Source organism: Melopsittacus undulatus, chromosome 3 (genome assembly GCF_012275295.1).
Source record: "Melopsittacus undulatus isolate bMelUnd1 chromosome 3, bMelUnd1.mat.Z, whole genome shotgun sequence".
Classification (NCBI taxonomy): domain Eukaryota; kingdom Metazoa; phylum Chordata; class Aves; order Psittaciformes; family Psittaculidae; genus Melopsittacus; species Melopsittacus undulatus.
In genome coordinates this window covers 38,344,971-38,368,570 of record NC_047529.1, presented here as the reverse complement: position 1 = coordinate 38,368,570, position 23,600 = coordinate 38,344,971, and the positions used below count along the sequence as shown (strand labels likewise).

The window sequence follows — 23,600 nt, the reverse complement described above, 5'->3', positions numbered from 1 at the left end:
GCTATACATCAAGCTTTTTATCCAGTAACAATTTTCACTATCATTTTCACAGATGTTCAATTTAATGTGGTTTTAGCACTTTAGTACTAGGACAAAGCGGTCATCCTTGTTTTGCCAGTCTTCCTAAAGCATTTGCAGTTGCTGCAGCTGGAATCTTCACTGAATAATCCAGCAAACATGCACTGCACATATACACAGAAGTCCCTTTCTCTCTAGGAATCATGCATGTATGTAAATATGTATTTATGCTTTGACTTATTTTTCCCTGAGTGCTTCTCTGACCATCAGGCAAACATTGCAGTTGCTAATGCTATAATTTACTGTCAATGTTTGCCATACAAGTTTGGCTTCAATACCATCTGCAGGCTGGAAATGCTGAAAAAACCTCAGCTACCTGGGTTTTTTTTTTTTTCAGTGGAAAGCAAAAGGGTGTCAAAGACCTTAACTTCAGCAAACCTTACCCTATTGTTTTATAACCACAGAACAGATGAACTGCTGAATACCAGTAAAAGTTTCCAAATAGAAAAACACTTGGACCTCAGTTTGCTTTAATTAGTTGATACTTAGTTAATTTGTCCTTGTGAATAAAAGCATTTCCTAGATATTAGGTAAATTGTATATTATTGAGATTAATAGAATCACCCATATATTCGATATTGCTAGTTCCAACACCCATTTTTCAGTCTCTCACAATTTTCTGAACTGTAACACTTCTTCACGGTAGTATTTTATATCCTGGCTGTGCCTCAGGCTGAACTTTTGGGAAATTTTTGGCTAAGAAGCTTCGTCTGTTTCCAAAAAAGCCTAGGGAAAATGAGTTATTTATTCCGTGTTTAAAAAAATAATCTGGGATCTTTTCTTTGAATGACTCTTACTGTCTGGTGCTCTGAAGTTAGGATTTGAAGTTACACTGAGGAGAAATGGTAAGAGAAGGTGGTTTAGAGACAATATGACCTTTGTTACTCATGAGAAAATTTGTTACAGGCCTTTGCAAAATTGCTCCTTCTAAACAGGCTGCAAAATCTCCCTTGGTTTTCATGGTGAATGTCTCTACAAAACATACTTACGCAGTTCAGGTCTGTCAAAGAGGGCACGCAGCATGCATAAGAACACTGCCCTTTAATCACTTCTGTGTGTGTCAGGTTTGTCCATGTAACGTGTCACAGGCAACCAGTCCACACGACTGCGTCCAGAGATGGGAAAGAAGCAGGCCGGATTCATTACTCCCCATTTCAGATATCTGGATCTGTGCCAGCCTCTGCATACTGCTCCCTGTATCTGCTTTCTTAGGCACAATCCACATTATCTCTTTCAAACTCTGTTGCTATTGGGTGGGATAGCATATCTCAATACATATATTTCTAACCTGGATGAACCTGATCTGAAGATTCCAGTGAGAGAATTAGATATGCAGTTCTGGAGAAGAAAACTGGGGCAGGCTGAGCATAAAGAGGGTGCATATTTTCAGCATCAATTGGTTTCAGATACCTTGTTTGGTATGACAAAGGAGATTTTCTAACAGTACCCAAAAGCGCCTCTGTTCTTTTGGCATCAGTCCCAGCCCCCAGAATAGCTCCTGCAGTTTTGTGACAATCGTGTCCCCAGTTCCTGAAAAAAGCAGTTTGCTTGGAGAGTGCTGGTCCTTCAGTGAGAATTTGGTGTTCCTTAAGAAATCCTAAGCTATCACAAATGTTTGAGAACGGAAGAAATCTCTTTTATTCTGTTAAGATAAGGGTTAAACATTCATTTGGATGAAAAAAAAAGAACAGTTACCAAAAGACAAGACAATGATATGTTGCTGGAATTTAACTAAGCTGTTTTCCTCTCCAGCTGATTGTGATACTTAAGGAGAATGTGTTCTTGCAAGAATTGTCTCATGCAGAGCGAAGCCTGAGAAAACTACCCTAGTACTACCCCAAAACTTCTAAATTCTTGGCTTGCGTAAGGAGGAACAAAACACAAATGTTTTTTTCAAAGGACACCTTTCCCTCTACTGTGTAGTTTGAAGAAGTCCATTGTACTACTCTAAATACTAAAACAATTTGCTGATACAAATTATTCTGTAAACTCTTAGAAGTCACCCTTTGTTTTGGATCTTTCTTTTACTTTTTATTCTCTCATTTCTTTATCCCTTTATTAGGCAGAAAATATAAACATTGTCAAACTGTTTCCTTCTTGTTTTAATTGATGTATTTTCTCTTGCGTCAAAGCAACACGCTGTCTGTTCTTAAGTGAGCTCAACCTTGCCTTCTCAGCTAACATTTTCAGGTCTGTTGTTTCACAAACCATGTATCTCATGATATTATATCAATCTCTTAATAGCACTGTAGAAATTGACTTGTCATCGGCAGTTCGTAGAGACAAATTAGGCTAAATAAACCTATTTTATTCCAAAACTGGAAGATTCTTTGGGCAGTATTATACTGCTTTTCTCTAGACTGCTTTAGAGAAGTATTTCGCAGGGGTCTGCCACACAGAATGGCCTAGAAATAGCCTGTATGAGAAACTGTTTTGAGACATATAAAGGGTTTTCTTGAAATGATTGCCTAGATGATTTTTTTTCTATCGCTAAACATAAAGCAGAAGGGAAGTATTAAACAAAGGGAAGTTCTTTCTGTGAAACAGCTTCTTTTGATGACATTTCCAACTGATCTGAAACCTGCTGGAGTTCTGGGCAGGTTAGGTTAGCTGGTAGTGATGCTTTGTGGTTGTGGTTCTAAGCACGTTTTAAGGCTTTCACTGATACTATATAAATATTCCAAGAAGAGTTACACTTGAAACCAGTTAGAAAATCAACTATGTCATTTGGGGGTATATTTGGGTCTATATTCCCTTTGTTGTTGCTGTAAAAGATAACACAGCACTCCTTTAAATATACGTTTCCTGTCTCCCATAAAAATCTTGGCTCTTAGTTTGCTTTTATGTTAGCAGGAGAGATTAGTTCCAAATGACATTAAGAATCAAAGAAGCTCAACAAATTAAGGTGCCTTGAAAAATATGTCAAATTCAATATAATAGATTGTTTGGTCTTGATAGTGAAACAAAACAAACAAAAACAACATACCATATCTGCTAAAATTTCAGTACAGTGCTGGAATAGAGGTCCGAGCTTCCTCGATATGAAAAGGAATCCTGTTACGGGGATAAGTAATCAACCACCTGGGAGAATATAAAACTAAAATGAGAGGTGTCCACGGAGACGCAGCAGTGCTGCCAAGTTAAAGATTTAAATCCAAATAAAATATTACAGTAGTCTCAGGTGATAGCATCCATAGAAGTTTGGACCTCATTAGGGGAATTGAAAAGCTTAGAGCTGTTTCCAGTAATAACACTCAATTTAGTTGGTTAAATTAAAGCCAAACTAATCTCCTTTCCATGAAGTGTTTGAGCAAGTTGTAGAAAACTTCCCCCATCAGTTTTCTTGTAGGAGAGAGTAGTCTCATATAAATAGCAGTGGAAGACTAAACTCAAAGTCTTTGCACCAACCTGGCAATTCCCATTTACACTTTGGTGTGGTCATATCTCTACACCTATTAAACAAATCTAGACCTCACTGTTTCATCCTTCATCAGATCTTATAAAACGAAACTTCTGGAGAGTGTTTGGATTCATGAGTGTCAGCTTTACTCTCATAAAGAAAGTGGTGAGTTCATGATTTCAACACAAGCTGATGGAATTTGGTTTGAAAGAACTAAAGTAGAGTTTTCCTTTTCATGTGGCGTCCTCACTGTTTTTACATGTAGTCCTCAACCACTTATAAAGATTCTTAGGAAACATTTAACTAGCCAGAGTTAAAATGAAGAGATGACTTTAAAGGAACTGTTGAAGTAAGGAACAAAACATGTTCCACACATTAAAAATCCGTATTAAACTGAAAAGGAACCAAACTAAGCAAAAACTATACTTCATAAGTGAAGGAACACCAAATACAGAAAATGACTTTGCAGTGTATGTGAACATTCTTCAGCAAAGATTTCTATGAAACATGCTCCCAGTATGTCAGTCAAATTCCAAAATTCAAGAATTTCAAAGTTTATTGGTGACTAAATTTAATCAGTGTCCATCTTAGTCTTGGTCTAGCTGGCCTTAAAAAGCACTATTTCCTCTCACCCTTTGTAGTTTTCCATGACACCTCTGAAACAAATGTCATTGGTACAGCAAATATGTTTTTCCAATTTTCCTTGGCATTTTTGAATATATATGTAGCCAGATTGTATAAATTGTCTATGTTTAGATTTACCAAGAATTTTACTCGACTAAAATTAGAGAGCTAAAGCGAATGTGAATTTGATATTATAATAAATTCAAAGTTGTGGACATCATGAAGGCAAAAATGCCTTATTTTGTATACAGATTTGGTAAAAGTGTAGAAATAAATCTTGATGAATATGACATGCCTGTTGGTCTTTTTTGTTACTTACTGTATTCTACAACTTATCCTGGATCCAATAAGCATAAGAGGAATTGGCTTCAGTGAATTTCAGCATGTGTTTAAAGGTTAGCATATGCTGGAGGGCTTTGCTGAGTTAGACGTTTTGCTTGTGTTTTGTGATTTATCATGCTTTTATTACACTAAGTTTCTCATGCTTGTCACCTTTGCTTTCACAGTTTAGATAATTTCTTACTTTAAAAATTCTCTTTCCTCTTGATATGTAGTAAAATTTCACCTTCAAAGCAAAAATGTTTCATGGAAGCTGTGTACGTCAAGGTCAAGAAAAAAGGATGAGAAGAACAATCAGAACTATTGAGTCAACAGGACCAAAATAAAAAAAAATGCTTTCTTATCTTCTGAGGTAAGGAGACATTTTACGTTTTACAAGAAACTGTCTTCATCCTTCAGTAGGCTGCCACCATCATGTCAAAAACTCTCCAGCGTGGTCTATTTGAAGCTTATTTGATGATTTTGAAAATGTGCTAAATGTGCTCAGGGATAAGGATAGAGTCCCAAGGAAATGCAGAAATTAAGACATTGCACCATGAGAGATCCAAACCCTCACAGAACTCTTATTGGGCAAGTTATGGCTGCTTTTCATAGGAGAAATAAAAGATTTCACAAACAGCCACTTCAGATTGATCTGTCTCTGCTGCTCTGCATGTCTACAGGATTCACAGGTTAGCTGGACTATGTTGTTAATGGGGGCAACACTGCTGACTAGGTTGCAAAACTTCAGCTTGACATGTCACTCTTGCAGGTGCAGTCACTAAAGACATTACAGTAGCTTAAAAAAATACCAAACCCAAAAGAACCCAGTTTCTGTTTAGCCATAGATGGGCAATTGAACTGTGGGATTGTGCTGTATGGGTGCAGCTTGAGGTGTGAAAGGAGCAGAAAGCTTATCCCGTGCCATGGATATTTCCTTGCTGACCTACACAGGCAGAACATGACCAACACACTGCTAGTAGTATCTGAAGTCCTGAGTAACTGACGTGTATCTAAAATATATGATTATAGATGCCTTAATAACTTGAAAAATTGTAGTGAATAAACAGCCTCATTTGAAAATAATAATAAAGAAAAAGCCAGAAAGTACAAAGGTTAAGCTGATGTTCCATGTCATATATGCCCTACTTTTTGCAGTAGTTAAGGTCATTGATGCTCTTTAAAGTATATTAGATTAATCTATGTTATGTAACAGAGCCTTGAAGACACAATGCTTACCTCACAATATGTTGTTCATTTACTGAGGTGTTGTTTAGTCAGTACTCTCTTCCTTCCCATGACGTTTTCCTTCTCCTTTTTAAAGTCTCATTTTGCCCTTTACAAAGTGTACTGGTCTACACAAATCAATTTCTTCCTTTCTAAAAAGCAGTTGATCCAAAGTCTTCTTCAACATTTATTCTAGATAGTACATATTACAATTAAGCCATACTTATTTAAAATCTACCCTAGCAAGTCCACTTCTTGTTGAGACAAAATCCAGCGGAAGCTGTGCTGTTGAAAGGAGTGCACACTTGGACCCAAATAATCACAAAATTATAATGTGATTTCATTTTATTCAGTGCTCCTGAAATTGCTATTTGAAGAAATTAGATTATAGGAATGAATCATACACTTACTGAATTTGTGAAGCTAATTTCTCATTTGTCTCATTTATATTTTATTCCTATTGTACAGATAGTCTTGAGAGTTTGTTGGGTTTTTTTTTTTCTTAATAACTGTGTATAGCTCTCTCAAACTGTGACAGTCTCTTTGGAATATAACCCTGTTTATTTTATTGTGCTCTGTTTAGTTATTTTAAAAAAAAAAGTTACAGACACATAATTGTAGCCATCTGTTGTGTTTTAAGTCCAATCTAGCCCAAAAGTCAAAAAAGTCATGGCAACAACTTATAAAAACAATGGCAACAATATGAACTCACTATGGTTACTGGTGAACCTTTATTTCTCCCCTCAAATGAAGTAAGTTTCCTCAGAGAATTTAGTGTTTGATTTATTCCTTTATTAAATATACCCACAGTATGACCAGTTTCTCTATCAAGATTGTCATATAGCTGTCTCCTTGATAATAAATCTCTGGTTCTCCAAAAAAGTTGAGTTTTGTTATTATACAAAATGGAGCTCTAAGGGAAACCCCAGCGCTTGCAATATATTACTCTAGCATAAACCAGCAAGCAGGATTAAGATTGTTTAAGAAAATTTATTAGTGGAACTGAATAATATTTATCATGTAATATATTTAAACTATACTCTGACAGATTTAAAATTCCTTATTTATAGATTTTAGATAATGTATGTTTAATAATTCACTGAGATATTTAGTAAATAGTTTCCTCAATTAGTTTCATCAAAATGTCAGTGACTTTTATGAGAGATTGTTAATTTTCAGTATTATTCTGCCTTCTAGACATATCCAGTTTGTAAGTGTACCAGTTATTTTAACTAAGAGTGATGTATTGATAGTTGTACTGTGAGCATTAAATGGTACATGTGTGTTGAAAATGACCTCAAGATGTATTGGATAAAGTCAGATAGATAGATACTTTTTGCTACTGCAGATTGTTGGCATGGTATTTTTCTGTAGTTCCCTTTTATTTCTATTTATAGAAGAATTACATGATAGAAATCCATGCACAATTGTTTTAAATGTAATCATACACACACCTAACCCCTGTTAAACAAAAAAAAGCTGAAGAGTGTTTGGGGGGCAGTGCTGATTTTTGTAAGAGAATTACAAAGAACAGAATTCTTGTGGCTTGTAATTTCTTGAGAAAGGTGAGGGTGCCCAAGGTATGAAATGTATCCTGGCTTGACCCATTTTTCTCTTTTGACTATGAAGAGCCTAGCCTTGTGATGACCAGGATTTGGAGCCTCATGCAGTGCTTGCAATTAGGCAGGATGGATATGTCCCCATGACCCCTCCAGAGAGGTGGTTGCACAGTGACAAGAATCACCCTTCCCCCAGGTGATCAAGTAGTGGGCATTGTTGTCTGTCCTACAAAGTTCCCTAAATAGTCACCAACAGGGACCTGAGTTGTTTCTGTAAAACCAAATCAGGCACTGTAACAGTGAAGGCAAAAAATAATGGAGATCAGTTTCCAGTTCTTTAAGCTACCTCCATGGGAAGTAAGAGGAGATATAAGTAAAGGATGACATCTGTAGGTTGTTTTGTTTAGCTAGTAAAAATCTAAATAAAATGGCAGGTAATTGTTGTTGCTGTAACTGGGAGGTGAAATAAGAAAGATAATGACGGTGTCTGTGCAAGCTTCATTCACAAGTACAAATGTCACGTAATAGTCAACTGCTACTTTTTCACTTCTCATTTTTGTTAGTTAGGATTGTGTATGGATGCCTTTGCTTTTACTCTTTGTTCTTTTGATAAATACATCTAGTGAGCATGGGAGTGAACACTCATTAGTCTCTGCCTCATATGATGATTAAAAGTGATGGGGACTTGCTTACAGGTTATTGCTAACTTTTTTTTCAAGGGTGTAAAAAAAATGTCAGTTTGTAACCCAAAGATGACATATTTACAGGGTATTAGAAACTACAAAGTTTTGGACCAAAATATCAACTGTGATTGTTTTTAATTGTATTTTTTTCTGAGAAATTTACACTGAACAATTATTTACACAGACTTTCTGTATATCTTCTTGAGTTACAATGAAAAACTTTCTATATATCATCTTCTTGTTAAGGTATCCTTGGAGTCCCCCTCCTTTTTTGCTTTCCTACTTTTGCTTTTAACAGACTTCTGATTCTCTCCCATTTGATGTAATTTTCCAAGTAGTTATCATTATTTCTTGTTTGTGTATGCATTTGTGCAACAACAACTGTCTGTAGCCACTGCCTTTTAACTCTTAATGCCTGAAGCTATCTGGTTTGATACATTCCTTTTATTTTTTATCAAACAACACAGTAACTAAAAGTCAACTTATTTTTTATCATCCATTCAAAGCACTAATTTCTTTGCTGCTGTATCATTCATATCTTTCTCAGTTTTCTTATATTGCTTCATTAGAAGCAGGCCAGTGTGTAAAAGCAGGGCAAGCCAGTGGTTCAGAAGGCAATAGCTGCACATGGCTACAAAAAAGCAGCTGTGCCAGACTAGAGTTTGATCACTACTGTTTATTGGTAACCTCACTTGGTCGTCAGCCCCAGACAGCTGTGACTGTGTTATGCAACTGTGGGAGCTTCTGATTTTTTGGATGCTGTGTTATCCACAGAAATATTTCAAAGAAAAGGAAAGACCTCAGGACATTCTCAGTACACAGCTCAGGAGGCTGGAATACCAATGACACCAAATTAAAAACAAGTGGGATGGTTTAAGATGACTTAAAAACAAAGTTATTTTTCTTTAAATTAGTACTCCTGAAGATCTTAAGCTTCTAATCAGAGATCTCATCTGTTAAGCAGGTGGTTGTACAAGCCATTTGAAAAGTATTTGCAGGATCAAAATATCACAGCTGTGTGTTGCAGTGCTTGGAATGTCAGTTCATCCTAAATCTCCTTCTCATTTCATCTTTTTCAGTCCCTGGTTAATATTAATCCGGGCTAATGGTGCAAACATTCTGGGTGTGATGCAGCAAGGCATAAAAAGATGTTCATAATTTGAAGTATTTGAGTCATCCTTTTAGCTGATAAGCACATGATTAAGTGCTTTGCTGGAATGGGTCCAGAGTACATTTTACTGCTAGCTAGAATGAGTTTGCTCACGCACTGCAACACACACACCTTCAAATCTGACTCCATCCCTACATGGAGTGGAGTTGGTACATGATGGACTGTTACTGTTATTGCATTAAACAGCCTGATAGAGTTTAAATCATCCTCCAGTGCCTCACAAAATAAATTAAAAAGTATAACAATCATGATCTGCAAATGAATAAAGGAACCAGGCCCATTTCCACAGTTCCATGAAGGAAAAATCTCCCACAGACTTAATTAGGTGCACTGCCTGACTAAAGCCTGCATGATTTGGCCAACATTTCCTATCATTCCAGTGTTATGACAGAAGTTACCAGAACAATTCCAGCTGAGAAGCAGTCATGCTCCACACTTTGTTCGGAGAAAAAATGGAGGATGACTGCAGATCCTGCACACGAATTGACAATATGTAATAATAACACATAATCCTGTTTCTTAGCTCCTGTTGAGCTCTCAGAGCTAATGACCCTTCTGTTTATACAGTGACATGAGACAAAACAGGTTTCCTGTCAGGAAAACAAAATGAAGGTTTTGCTCTTAGCTCTTGTACATTTTATATAGGAAGTATAGAAAGTTACAAATCCTGTAAAAATAATATTTTATTTCCAATAAAAGCCTGTAATCTTTATTCTACTTTTATATATATATATTATTAATAACTGGTGACAAAGATTTAGTTTCATTAGTTTCCTACTTGTGTATCATTGTGAGACTGATACCTAATTCTGGTTTCTAGAAATTCTCCCCATATTTGTTTTTGTTATCCCTCTTTTCTTACTCAATAGCCTAAATCTTGACAATAACTCAGATTCACATCAGAAATGCTTCAAAGAAAAGCTGTTGGTTTTCAAGGGCTTCTATGTCTGCAGCTGTCCTTTTGACTATGGAAGACAGAAATATCCTCATTAATTTGCTTTTCTGTCACACCTTCTTTTTCATAAATTTTATTTCTGTAATACATCTTCCTTTTCACATATTTTGCTGTTTTTAAAAGGCCTATTAATTTTCCTTCTATAGCACAAAACAACAAAGTACTGCAGTCAAATACATACTCCTAGGAGATGGACTCTACTAGTTTTTGCTTTCACCTTTGTAAGCATCATTTTTTGGGAATTAGAAAATGGCCCAAAAACCCCATGTGGAATTGATAAACATGATGTCAAGGTGATCAGTCTAGTCAGTTTGGATAAAAGAATCAGATGGTGGGCTGGTGCTTTCTTTCTTTTTCATTGTCACACAGTCTGTTTGTTGGTCCCTCTCATTTCCTGTGTGATGAAATATTGTTTGAGCTGTATTTAGAGGATCAGATAAAGAAGTGTTTTAACAATAGCCAAGTGAGGAAAAATATATGCAACGGAACCAAAGTAGCACTTACTGCAATAATTCTTCATTATCAGTCCTCAAAGCTGCTGGCTTTTCTAAATCCCCATGGTCTCATCCCACCCTGCTTCCTTGCTCTCACCTCCACAACCCTGCTCAGGTGGCACAGGACAATCCATCCAAAGGTGCATAGACGGGTGTCACATAGCATAGCACCAGCTGATTGAAACATACTTGAAATCTCACCTTAAAAGCTTCTTTATTTCCCATGATTGCAAGCAGAGTATAAGTCCATGTCCAGAAAATGATCCACCACTGTATCAGTTGGATTTCACCACTGTTCCCAGGGACCTCACTGGACCTTGGCTAGATGTGGGCATACTGGGCTCAGACTCCAGCCTTTCCAGTCACCCCACAGATTATTGTTTATTCACCAGTTTTTCTGCCTGAGCATATTTTCCATCTTTTTTTCCATCACACAGTTGAAATCAATGCCACCTAATAAATAGCTGGTGAAGAGTGATATTTGAGACATTTGAAACCTCAAATACAGATATTTGAGAAAGGCCTGTGACATAATTTCTGTGCATTATCTATCGGTTTTCTTGCTGTGTATTTCTCCCTTAAATTTCTTTTCACTTTGCATTTGTTCTCCAAGGACACAAAATATAAACAAATAATGTAGTTCCATTTTTGTTCAGCTGTTTGGCCATAATAATAACAACTCTTTGGCAATGTAATACCAGTAGCTGTTTCAGGACCCAAAAGAAAATTATAAGACAATGTAATAATTTTCTTGTTTTTTGTTGTTGTTGTTGTGACTTTTTCCCCCCAAACCATGTAGTGGTATATTATCTCCTATGCTCTTTTCCCTGTGCTCCACTTGGAAGATCCAAAGGCAGCACGGACTTGCTATACGGTCCTCTTGGCAGGAGGAACTGGGGAGAGATCTGCTGGTAAGGCTGAGTCCTTTATCTAGTTTTGTAGCCTGGGAGTGTGCTGGAGAAAAGAAAGGAAGTGACATAATTAACTTTGATAATCTCTATGGTTGGTAGATAGTCCTGGGGGAAAATGACTGAATAGTGTTTGTTAGAACAGCATAATTCTGGGGCCAAACAGAGAGAAAGAAAGGGGCTGTGAAGAATGTTTTTAGTCAAATATTTGCTGTATCCAGTGCCAGTCAGGAATAAAAAAAATAAAAAATAATAAAAAAAAATAGTTGTAAAATATATTTATTCCTGGAGTCCTTAATTTTTTGTTTGTTTTTCAGTTAAAAATGTTAACCATTTCTATCAATCTCGCTTGCATATATGCCTGTGTGGTACTACTATTACAGCACATTAAATTACACACGTGCTGGTGTGACCTACTTAATTTTGTGCATATCAAGGTCCTTCTTTTTTTAGTACCTCCCCTGTTTTCATGTCAAAATTAGGTACCAAGCGCTTGTGGACTGTACAGGCGATGCCATTTGTCACTGCTGGCTATGGGAGGACACACACTCCAGCAATATGAAGAAGAACTGAAAAGAAACCAAGAAACAAAGGCAAATCCCGAAACCAGAAAGAGGATGTTTTGCAATAGCAGCAGCTGCTGCTGCGCAGGAAAGGGCGACGGCAAGGCGGTGCCGGGAGGTGGCAGCATCCCATGCGGCATAGCCCGCCTCTCGTCCGGTTCCCAATCCGCCGGTGCTTCTAGGGCTGCTGCCTGCCCTGGTTGTCATTCCGACGGCATCTAACAAAAAGAGCTTGCATGCAAAATGTAAACACGGCTCGGTGTTCAGGAACTGCAATGTTCTGTAGCGGCTCAGTAAATATGCCACACTTTTCGAGCTGCGGGGATGACTTTGGCAGGGCAGTATGGAGAAGGTCCAAGTATTTCTGTGTCACTGGGTGAGAATCTCGAGTACCTGCCAAGGGCATTAGGAGAGCATAGCCAAAGCACATGCTTTCTTATGGAAGGCCTGCATGATACAGATTAAGACAGATAACAGAGATGCTATAGTATCTTCCCACCCCTGGGAATGTTCAAGGCCAGGTTAGACATGGCTTTAAGCAACCTGGTCTAGTGGAATGTATCCCTGCCCATGGCAAAGGGATTGGAGCTAGGTGATCTTTAAGGCTCCTTCCAATCCAAACCATACTATGATTTTGTCATTCTGTTACACTTCTGAAAGCCCTAAACTGTAAACCTTTCCTGGTCACTGATGAGAGGAGCAAAAATCTCCATTAAAAACTATAGAACGACTGAAGTCACCAAAAGACAGTTAATAATGACCTATAAACTGCATGAAATCTTCCAGTCAATAATATAACATGTATTTAAGATATTTAACAAAGAAAGACTACTAGAGGCAAGAGTCTCTTTTACAAGAGTGTCCTGGCAAAAGGGGCAGCATAACAGTCAATTATTACAAACAAAATCCAGGTTTCTTAATTAAAATACAAAATACTGGCTCTGCTGTGAAGCCTGTAATAAGTTATGTCTTGAGAGGACTGTAATTACACTGGCGCCTGCTAGTGCCGCCATAGTTAAGTCTGTCACCATTTCCATTATAAACTTCATTTTTAAGCAATTTATAATGTAGCCATAAAAAATAATTTTAGATTGAAACTTGGCAAAGAAATTATTCGACTGAAAAGATTTGTTCCTTTTTTTTTTTTTTTTGGTACAAATAATCTGTTTGGTCATCTTTGTATTTTTTAGGTAAACACTAAACAAGCCAGAAGTTTTATGGTTTTGAAGCTTACTGGCCATCCTTTAGTATAAACAATAGTTTCTTTTTTCATCTGCATAAAAAGGATCCTTCATTGATTGGAAGCAGAGGATTTTAGTTCTTCGAAGGTCCATAAATACAGGAAAACAAACTTCACAGTTCTTTACAGAAATAGTGAAGACTGATTAACTTTGAATTACAAGGTAGAAATAAGAACAAATTAAAATTAGTTAACCCTGGGCCTCAGAATAGATCATTGCAAAATGTTTCTGCCATGAGATTGACCTCTCCTTTCCAGCCCCCCTTCTCATGCCAGAGGAAGATGTGGCCAGAGCTGGAAGCAACAGCATTTTGAAGATGAGGCTTTCCCAGCAGCCCATTGTGTCCCCTTCTAGTGATGCTCACAGAAGCATGCAGAAAAAGTCTGCCAGAAAGTCATACAAAATTCTTATTAATTTGTCCCAGTGCACATTTTATTGCCAAAGTGTGATGAAGAGGAGAAAATTAGCCCGGAAAATATTGGGCACCTGCTCTGAGAAATCACCATGAGAAGATACACCTGTGTGCTTAGGCTGTGTGGAAGGAAGCCATACCTACTGACCACCACTGATATAACAACTGAGTAAACTAAAGAGGTTCCCCATATGTCATCCTAATCTAAGCTATGAATGAATAAAATTCAGTTTCTTTTTATCATTCAATGCTGAATTTCTAGAGAGGGAGTGCTAGTCAGCAAAAAATGAACTGAAAAGGCCCTGAACAACAAATACTAACACTTATGAAAATATAATTGTGAATCCACTTCCCAGAGGAAATGACTGTTCTGCATTTGTAGCTGTTTTATAATTTTCATGGCTTAACTAGAATTCCTCCAGGAAATAACATTTGCTACAAATTAAATGTCTGAATGCTAAGGAAAGAGCACTGAAGGTAGTAAAGCTAAAGAAGCAGAAATGAAGGACTTCTCATGTGTCTGTATCATGTTTAGATTACAGTGTAGTTTTGGATGCAAAGATTGCAATATAAATCATGCTTCTCTTGCCTAAGTCTGGTTCATGAGGGACATGGATCACTGAAATTAACATGATGCAGATCATGTTTTCAGACCTCTGGCTACAGAAAGTAAAGTTTAGCAGCTAAAGTGATCTTCCAACTCTAATGAACAGGTATTAGTGCAAAGTAGGTATATATTTTCTCCAGTATTTCAGTTTATCACAGACACTGTAATAAAACTCTGAGGAAAACAAGTAGGTTTTCTAGGCCAGCAGCACAAACGGGTGTTCTGCTTTATTCTTTTGCTTTGCCAACTTAAAAAAATCTGGCTTAAACAGACTGTTGTAGTAAATTTTTGCAATGACTAGCCATTGTTGATTAAATAATTTCCATCAACTGTGGCCAGTAGTAATCATTTTGCGAGATAAAAGTGTTACTTGCTAGAAGGGAGTATGGTCTACTGAGAGAAATTCACGAAACTAATATTTCATTTTAAAGACTTTTCTGGACCTGTGTTATAGCCAGAATTACCACCACACTGCTACTGCACTTTGGCTAATGAAATAGACCCAACTTGGAGAATAGTTTCTGCCTTGTGTTCAGACACTTGGGTGTCTCAGGCCAGCTTGGTTGCTACCATCTCTAGGGTTCTTACAATGATAATTTAGTATAAACACACAGGATACAAATAATTTCCTTTTTGACTGAGCTAGTATGGAAGAAGTGCCAGCAGAACACAATTTGTACTGGACAATTCATAAAACCTCTGATATTGTACTGATGATTCTTACCTGACTCTGATGATGTCTGTTTTCAGGAAAATGCCATTGTTATGAAAACCTTACAACATTTTGTAGCTGGGTTGCCAATTCTTCAGCTGGATCTGGCCTGCCTCCCTGATGGATCCCCACACCTGAGAAAGCCTGTGTATGGGGGGGTCAGCAGAACTGCTACCTAGGACTTTCAGATGGCAGACTTTAGTCTGCTTAGGGGCCTGGTTGACAGAATCACTTAGGAGACAGTCTTGAAGGACAAAGGAGTCTAGGAAGGTTGGACATTCTTCAAGAAGGAAACCTTCAAAGAGCAGCAGCAGGCCATTCCCATGAGCTGAAAGATGACCCAACAGGAAAGAAGATTGGCCTGGCTGAACAGAAAGTTTTGGCTGGCTGGAACTGAGGAAAAAAATCATGAGAGTTTATGACCTTTGGAAAAAGGGGCAGGCAACTCAGGAGGACTGCAGGGAGGTTGGGAGGTTATGCAGGGAGAAAATTAGAAAGGTCAAAGCCCAACTAGAACTTAATCTGCCAGACAAGACAATAAAAATGTTTTCTATAAATATGCTAGCAACAAAAGGGCTAAGGAGAATCTCCATCCTTTATTGGATGTGGGGGGAAACATAGTGACAAAGGATAATGAAAAGGCTGAGGTACTTAATGCCTTCTTGCCTCAGTTTTTAATAGCAAGAACAGTTGTTTTCTGTGTACCACCACCCTGAACTGGAAGACAAGGATAGGGAGCAGAATGAAGCCCCCACAATCCAAGGGGAGCAACCTGCTACACCACTTACACACACTCAAGACTGTGACTGGATGGGATTCATCCAAGAGTACTGAGGAAGCTGGCAGAAGTACTCACTGAGCCAATTTCCATTATTTATCAGCAGTCCTGGTTAACTGGGGAGGGACTAGTTGACTGGAGGTTAACATGCGTGATGCCTATCTGCAAGAAGGGCCAGAAGGAGAATCTGGGGAACTACAGGCCTGTCAGCCTGACCTTGGTGCTGGGGAAACTCACTACAAGAAAGACATTGTGGTGCTGGAGCCTGCCCAAAGAAGGGCAACAAAGCTGGTGAAGGATCTGGAGAATAAGTCTGATAAGGAATGGCTGAGGGAATGGGGGTTGTTTAGCCTGGGGAAAAGGAGGCTCAGGGGGGACCTTATCAGTCTGTACAACTACCTGAAAGGAGGTTGTGGTGAGCTGGGGTCAGTCTCCTTTCACAGGTAATAAGTGATAAGACAAGAGGAAATGGCCTCGAGTTGTGCCAGGTTTAGATTAGATATTAGGAAAAATTTCTTCATGGAAAGGGTTGTCCAGCATTGAAAAAAGCTGTCTAGGGAAGTGGTTGAATGACCATCCCTGGAGGTATTTAAAAGGTGTATTGATATGGTACTTAGGTATGTGATTTAGTGGTGGCTTCGACAGTGCTAGGTTAACAGTCGGGTATCAATGTTCTTCCAGGTCTTTTCCAACCTAAACCATTGTATGATTATACATACAAAGATCAGTCAGCACACATCAGACATTTTAGTGTGTGAGTAGTCTAGCAGTGGTCCCATGATGCACATCTTTTTCTTTCACAATCCTCCTCCAACAGCAACAGATGACTAGTCTCTCAAGGACTGCATGATTCATAATAGTGCTCACTTAATTGAAAGTACTGATGCAGCAGCAACTCTTCTACTGCCTGAAGAGGCCATCTAATCTCTCACAAAAGGGGAAACTGTTAAATAAGGGAAGTAATTTTAAAAGAAGGAATTAACATCTCTCTACAGATACTTGACGAGGGAAAGAAGAAACTTGAAAATGGAGACAGTAGGGAACGAATGCTTTAAAGTTTAAAAAAATGAAAAGAAAATCCATGTGGGCAGCTTATCCAAGTGGTAATTTAAGTGTAGAGAGACATAGTGGGAAGTACAGGAAAGAGAAGGAGAGTAAAACAAAGCATAAGAAAAAGATATAACCCCCTCTCAACTAATTTAGAAATTGAGAGACTGCTGCATCATCCAACTGCCAGTAGAGGAGCTAAAGCCATGGCTATAGAATTTGGTAGCAAAATGCTCCAGGGATGAAATAACATCAGTATTTAGACAGGTAGAATACTTCATGACATGAACAACAGTGCAGTGTGGGTACCTAGAGAGCAACCATTTAGGAATGAATATCTGTAGCTGAAAACAAAAAGACCACCAGCAAGAGGCAGAAGAGGTTCCCTGAAAAAGTGGTGGGGCCAGCCTGGGAACACCACAAAATATTTATGGCTGTGCTGCAGCCAGAGAACAAGGAGACCAGCAGGTACCAGTCTGCAGCTGGGGCACAATAAAACCCTTCTACAAGCTGAGCCAAGAATAATCTTCTTAAAAAGTGCTTTGCTTTGCTACTTCCAAATGTTGCTCTTGTCCAAGTGTTTTGTGTTTGCCTCAGTGCAGTTCCTTTTTCGCCTTTTTAAAAAAAACCCCACAAACTAATTAGAGGCTTATTGTAAACCAAAGAGGATTTCTGGGAGCTATTTGGGTTTGAAAATTATGCAAATGACAGCACTCTGATGTCGGATCATAGTATTAATTATATATTTTGCGGTTCACATATTCTGAGGAGTGTTGTGTGTGAAACAAGTTTCTCTTTGTTTTTCCAGTCTTTGAACACTGTAAGTTTAAAAAAAAAAAAGTCTTCAGGCAGATTACAAAATAATTTTTCTCCATTTTCTTAATGTTGAAGAAAAGTATATTTTCAATGCTGCAGATTATTCTGTCCTGACAGCTTTACAACATTATACGTGTGCTATGAACACAACAAACTTCACAGATGATTATACTTAAAGCTGGAAGTCTTTCTGTAAATTTTAAACAAAGTGTTCTATTAAATGCCATCTATAAAATGCTTGATGACTTACCTCCTAAGCTGATTTTTGATTTTGCCTGAGCTTTTGAAATCCTGAATGAAAACTTTTGCTACAAGAAACTGCTTGATAACTGCATAAATAACACTATAAGCCAAATATTGAACAATTTCACATAGCAAGTATTTTGAAATGCATTTTTCTGCCTTCTGCATAAAATGGACGTACTCTATTTAATGCTTACTGATCCAAAGGAATATGTGTAAAATGTACAGATGTTGGATAAAACTCCAGTGATTATCCTAAAATTTCCTGATGATTGAGAAACACAGTTTTCTTTGTGGCTCAGGACAGCTATCTTTTCATCCTAATATGAAATTAAATCAAGTAATAATATTGATCATATTTTCTGTTCCAAAAATGGTAGTTTCCGCATCTGACATAATTCCTGTCTGTCATTAGCAAATGCTGTGAGATTATTCAGAATAAAAAGGGTTCATATCATTATGCAATATTTACAAATATCATACTCCACTTATGTCCCAACTGCCAACTTCTGCAGCTTAATTTACCAATATTCACAGTGTCCGTTACAAATAGAATATCCTTTGTATTAGGAGACATATCTTTTATTGATACAAAAAATACATGGTCTTTCTTTTTTCTGTTTGCAGGAGAAGAATAAAAGTGTCATACAAAATCCAACTTGATCAAATAAAAAAAATGAGTGAGAGATGTCAATTGGATGTTTGGAACTTAAGAATATATGCATACTTACATCCAAAGGCTTGAATGTTTGCCTCATGGAGACCATATAATTGTAAATCCAATTTAGATACAGGTAGTGTAACAGGTATGGCCAACTATGGTGTCTGTAGAATGTTTCTGTCCTGGGAAGAGTCCAGATAATTTGTTTTCTTCTTGCTGGTGAATCAGTAGTTTAAACCTGTAATGATTTTCTTGCTTTCATGAAACCTTTCCCCTGTGCCTTTTGCAGCAATAGCCTTGCAAAGAAATAACAAGGACATACTTAAACATCTAAGCATTAAACACTAATGCTGGCTCATCTGTTTATGCATAATGTTGGTCTGAATGCTGAATTACCTGGTCATTAATTCAGAGGGAAAAAGCCAGCAGAATAATTCAGCATGCATGCATAGGTTTTAGATTTAGACTGCAAATGTCCTGGAGAGGGTCTGCATTTTGGTCTATTTTGTCAGTTACACTGAACCATTGCTGTGGTAAAAGACTCTCAGTTAATACAATATTGAGAACACAGATTCTGCATTCAGTAGCAATCCACTGATTTTATATGGCTTTGAGTAGTGGGCATTGCCCATAAAAACAATTACACCCTCAATGATTGCAGTGACCTGCTGGGTAGTAATATTTTTTTTCACTGTTGCAGTGTTACAAATCATTGGTATCTGAGATCTGGATTAGTGGGTTTCACTACTTCCCTTATGATATTTCCTCTAACATTGCTTAGGTTAGTACAAACCTAATTAGCTCTGAATTAATTCATTATGTAAATATGTGCCACATTTTTTAACAAACTCATGCAACTGCTTCCTACCTTTATACTACCAGGGGTGCCTGCACAGTGCTCTCTGCTGTTCTCCTGCCTCTGAGACCTTGCTCTCCCAGTGCTCCACTGGTTACATGTGCTTCTGTCAGACATCTATCCCTAATGTGAGCTTACTTCTGGAGTAATTCTAGATTTCCTTTTATTTTTAAAGGACTGGATAAGGGTGGGTCAGGTGATTTCTCACCTTGCTTCCAGGTGCTGAGCATCTAGGGAAGAAAGAAAGGCTATCTGTGTGTAGGTTTTATATTTCAAAATTTCAGTTTTAGACGTAGGGTAAAACTGGAATCTATGGGCACCTTGTTCAAACCCCTGGTTTTGAACTTTGATCGATACTTTATACTAACCTCAGCTGTTATTTATATTTGAGTGCATCTAAAAATTATGTGAGCATGGCATTTCTTTTAAGTTTCAATATTATGCAACCAGCTCAGAATAATTTCTTGTAAAACTTGAAACTTGGATCTCGAGTGACATTGAAACTGAACCCTAATCTAAACTACATCCAGATATCTGTGTATCTGTGTCAATCTATTTTCATATATTATCAAATAAAATACCTTGACATGCTGAAATCTTATGTTGTTTAGACTTTTTTTCAGAATTTTTTCATATTGGAAATATGAAATGGGACCTATCAGCTATTACAGATCTCTTTCATTTCTTTAGCAAAGGCTTTCATTTTTAGAGCTGTCTCTCTCTCCCATGTATGAGATGTCCATGTTAACAATGACTGTTTGTGGAACACAGGTTTATTACAAAAGGACATTGTGCTTATGTAACAAAAAATATTTTTATTTTTATTTTTGTGTTCTAGCCAAGGATGCTTGGTGCCTCAGTGCAGGGTAGGTTAACGTAAATTAAACCCTTTGAATTTAGGTTACATGTTTGGCTATGGCTCTATCTGAAAATAACAGGAGCTGTTTTCATCAAACGTATGATTCTAGTTCTATCTAGAAAAATGTTTACTTCATACTTGAGGGCATTTTTGATTTTTTAAATGGGAAAAGATTAACTAAATGTGGAACTCCAGACACTCTAGTGGGATAATACAGGAAGTTTCTATTGCTGGACATACTGATGGGCTGAGGACTTAAATCCTCTGAGCAATCAATCCAATGGCTTTTATGAATGCTTAGGGAAAAAAAGGAAATATATTGCTGGAAAAGAGAAATAAACTTTGTTGCAGGATACAGGATGGCCAAATTCAAAAGAAGATATATGTATGGTAAAGTCTAATGTATCATTGCAACTGTCTGAGCAGGACAAGTGAAAGCAAAACAAAACCAGGAAATAATATTTTTCTTATAACAAATGGATTTTGAGAGAAAACCTAAATGAGGAGAGAAAACATATTCTTATTCTGACTGTTCTTCTGCTTAGAATAGGAATTTTAATACATTCATAATTAATTTTAGTGTTAATTCAGCAGGTCTCGTATGAGATAAATCCTTCCTTGGGAAAAGCATTATCCATTATGTGTGCTGATTTATGAGAGAGAATCAGCTACATTTTAATGATAGCTGGACTAGACTGTAAATACAGACTAGGACTCACAATATAAGAGAAAAGCTCATTTGTTCTTAATATCCTAGATAAATTGTTCTTGGCTTTGTAGGTTGTGACTATACTTGCTGTCACACTCCCAAGTTTACTCAAGAACTGCATGATTCGCTGAGTAGGTGCTAGGCATGTAGAAGAAAACCTGAGGGGATGAGTTTTACATACCTGGTTTATTCCTCAACGTCATAATGACACAAAAAAGCCCCAAGCCTTTTTTGTCCTTTTATTCTCACCTTCATAAAAAAAAAAATGCCCTCTTAACCAAAGACAACTCATAGGAGTGGGTAAAATGACTACCAATAATCTGAGCAATATGAAATTTAACACTATGATTTTATTTTTTTTTTTTTAGTGAAAGAAAACACCCATTGCTGGCTGTCAGAAATTCTAAACTGAACTTTAACTTCATGGGCAACAGCTTTAAAATCTATTCAAAACTTCTTATTTTTTCAGCAAAGCAGTTTCTTTCTCCAGTTAATAATAGGCTGTGGGATTAAATCGTAGCTTTTGATATTTACTGGGAAACATAGTATAGAGATTTATAAGTCAAAATGTATTTTGAATAAATTATCATTGCAAATTACAGTTTATGAAAGTTGTGACTGTAACCATAATTACACCATTGGCTATGCACAACTTGAAATCCCGCTTGCTGAATAAATTTGTTTTCATTCAGATTGCATTCCCAACATTTTTAGAAAAGAGTGAATCAAACCTCACTGACAAAATTTCCTGCAGAGTTTATTAAAAAGGTCAGCTTCGTTTGCTAAACTTACCTAAAATATAAACATTTCTTGAATTAGTGAGATGCTGTTTTAGTCTGTTATGAGTTTCCTGTTCAAGTTTACTAAACCATGGACTCATAAGGGAACTCAAAAGAGCTTCCACATTATGCCATGCCTTCAGCTATCTATATATCCTAAAATTGTTAAAGTTAAAATTAATTCTGCAAGCTGTTAGGAAAAAAAAAAAACAGATGATAGCCAAAATTAGGTATATTACTGTAAATTGAGGGGGGAGAGGTTTCTAAACCTCTGTCTGGCAAGAGAAGGGTTAAGGACTTTTTTGCTATACCCGTTTCAAATTACAATGAGAAGCCTCTTCTTTCCCAGCAGGGTTGTGCTTACATTAGTCTTTAGATCTCTCTTGAAGAGAGCTGTTATATTTGTGCCTGCTAGAGTTGGAAATAACAGTTCAGAAGCTGAAACGGGTTGAATGGATTTACAGAAGGTTATTTTTTGCGAGTAAATTCATGGCAACACATTAATTTGATTAGTACATGCTTTAGAATTACTTTACACTCAAGCGATTCAAAAGATGTTAAAGTTATCACCAGGCTGCTGGACAAATATGTGTTACATCACCAAGGTACAGATCAAGACAAATCTGTGACTCAGGATTTTATCTTGGGAAGAGCGCAAGGTGTACGAAGAACTCAGAATAACAAGGGAAGATAACTCTGGGAACTACAATGTGTCAGAAGAACAGCTCTTGCTAACACAGCTACCCATCAAAGACCTGGTTATCTAAGGTTTATATAGGAATGCCTAGGTCAGCTGACAAAATACTGGTCTTCTGCTTCATAAATGCAGAAAAAACGATAACAACAGTGGAAAATTGGAAGTCTGAATTTCAGCTTTCTTAGAAATAACTGCAACCTGACACATTCCATAATATTTAAACAGGGTGGGGGGAGAGAAATCACCAAAGATGTTACGTTTAGAGATGACATTGACATGAAGAATAGGTAAATTTTGTTTTTCAGCCACTGGAAAAGCAGACCTCATAGGAACTCAGAACAAGTAGGAGAAAAGATTTTTTTTTAATTTTTTTTTTTCCTTTTTCTTTTCCTTTTCAAAGATGAACACAACTGTGCTCAAAGCTTTTGTGGGCTTGCTCTGGAATTGCTGGGTGCTGGTGGGTCACGCACAGGGAGGCTTAGGAGACAACCATGTCCATTCAAGTTTTATTTACAGGAGGCTGCGGAACCATGAGAGAAGGGAGATTCAGAGAGAGATTCTCTCTATCCTGGGTTTACCTCACAGACCCAGACCATTTTCACCAGGAAAGCAGGCTTCTTCTGCACCCCTCTTTATGCTGGACCTGTATAATGCTATGACAAATGAAGAGGATACTGAGGAGCTGGAGTATTCACTAAAGGGATCAATGGCAGGGGAAAGCAGAGGAATACGGAAAGGATACCCTGCCTCCCCAAATGGATATTCGCGGAAAATACAATTATCTCGCATGACCCCCCTGACCACACAGAATCCTCCCTTAGCCAGCCTGCACGACACCAACTTTCTGAATGATGCTGACATGGTCATGAGCTTTGTCAATTTAGGTATGTGGAAATTTTTTTTGCTTCTGTTCTCTCTGACAAACTGTTAGGCTCGTCCTGCTGGGGGCAAACCTCTTGGCTGGACCGTAACCTGCTGTAAAATGTCAGGTCCCGGCTGCTGTGCCACCGGTAAAAGAAAAGTACTGATGGTAAAGTAGCTACGTTGTAGGTGGCCATGGAAAAAGATTTTTCTCACTGTTTATATAAAGTCAGTTTCTATAACTCCCCTCTGCTGGCTTCTGTTTTCTTTCTTTCATTGATGTAATGAAAATTCTAGCCTTAGGCCAACTGACTCCTTTTTCTTTTTCTTTTTTTTTTCTTT

At 37.5% G+C, this 23,600-nt stretch overlaps 1 protein-coding gene across 1 annotated transcript in view; it reads left to right on the top strand.

Moving 5' to 3' along the window:
- The first annotated feature begins 22,064 nt into the window (after window positions 1-22,064).
- BMP5 (bone morphogenetic protein 5) overlaps window positions 22,065-23,600 on the top strand; it is a 61,262-nt gene continuing 59,726 nt past the window's right edge. Inside the window, exon 1 of the mRNA XM_005153191.4 lies at window positions 22,065-23,281. Coding sequence (XP_005153248.1) covers window positions 22,798-23,281 — 484 coding nt within the window. The 5' untranslated portion in view covers window positions 22,065-22,797. The remainder of the gene's footprint in view (window positions 23,282-23,600) is intronic.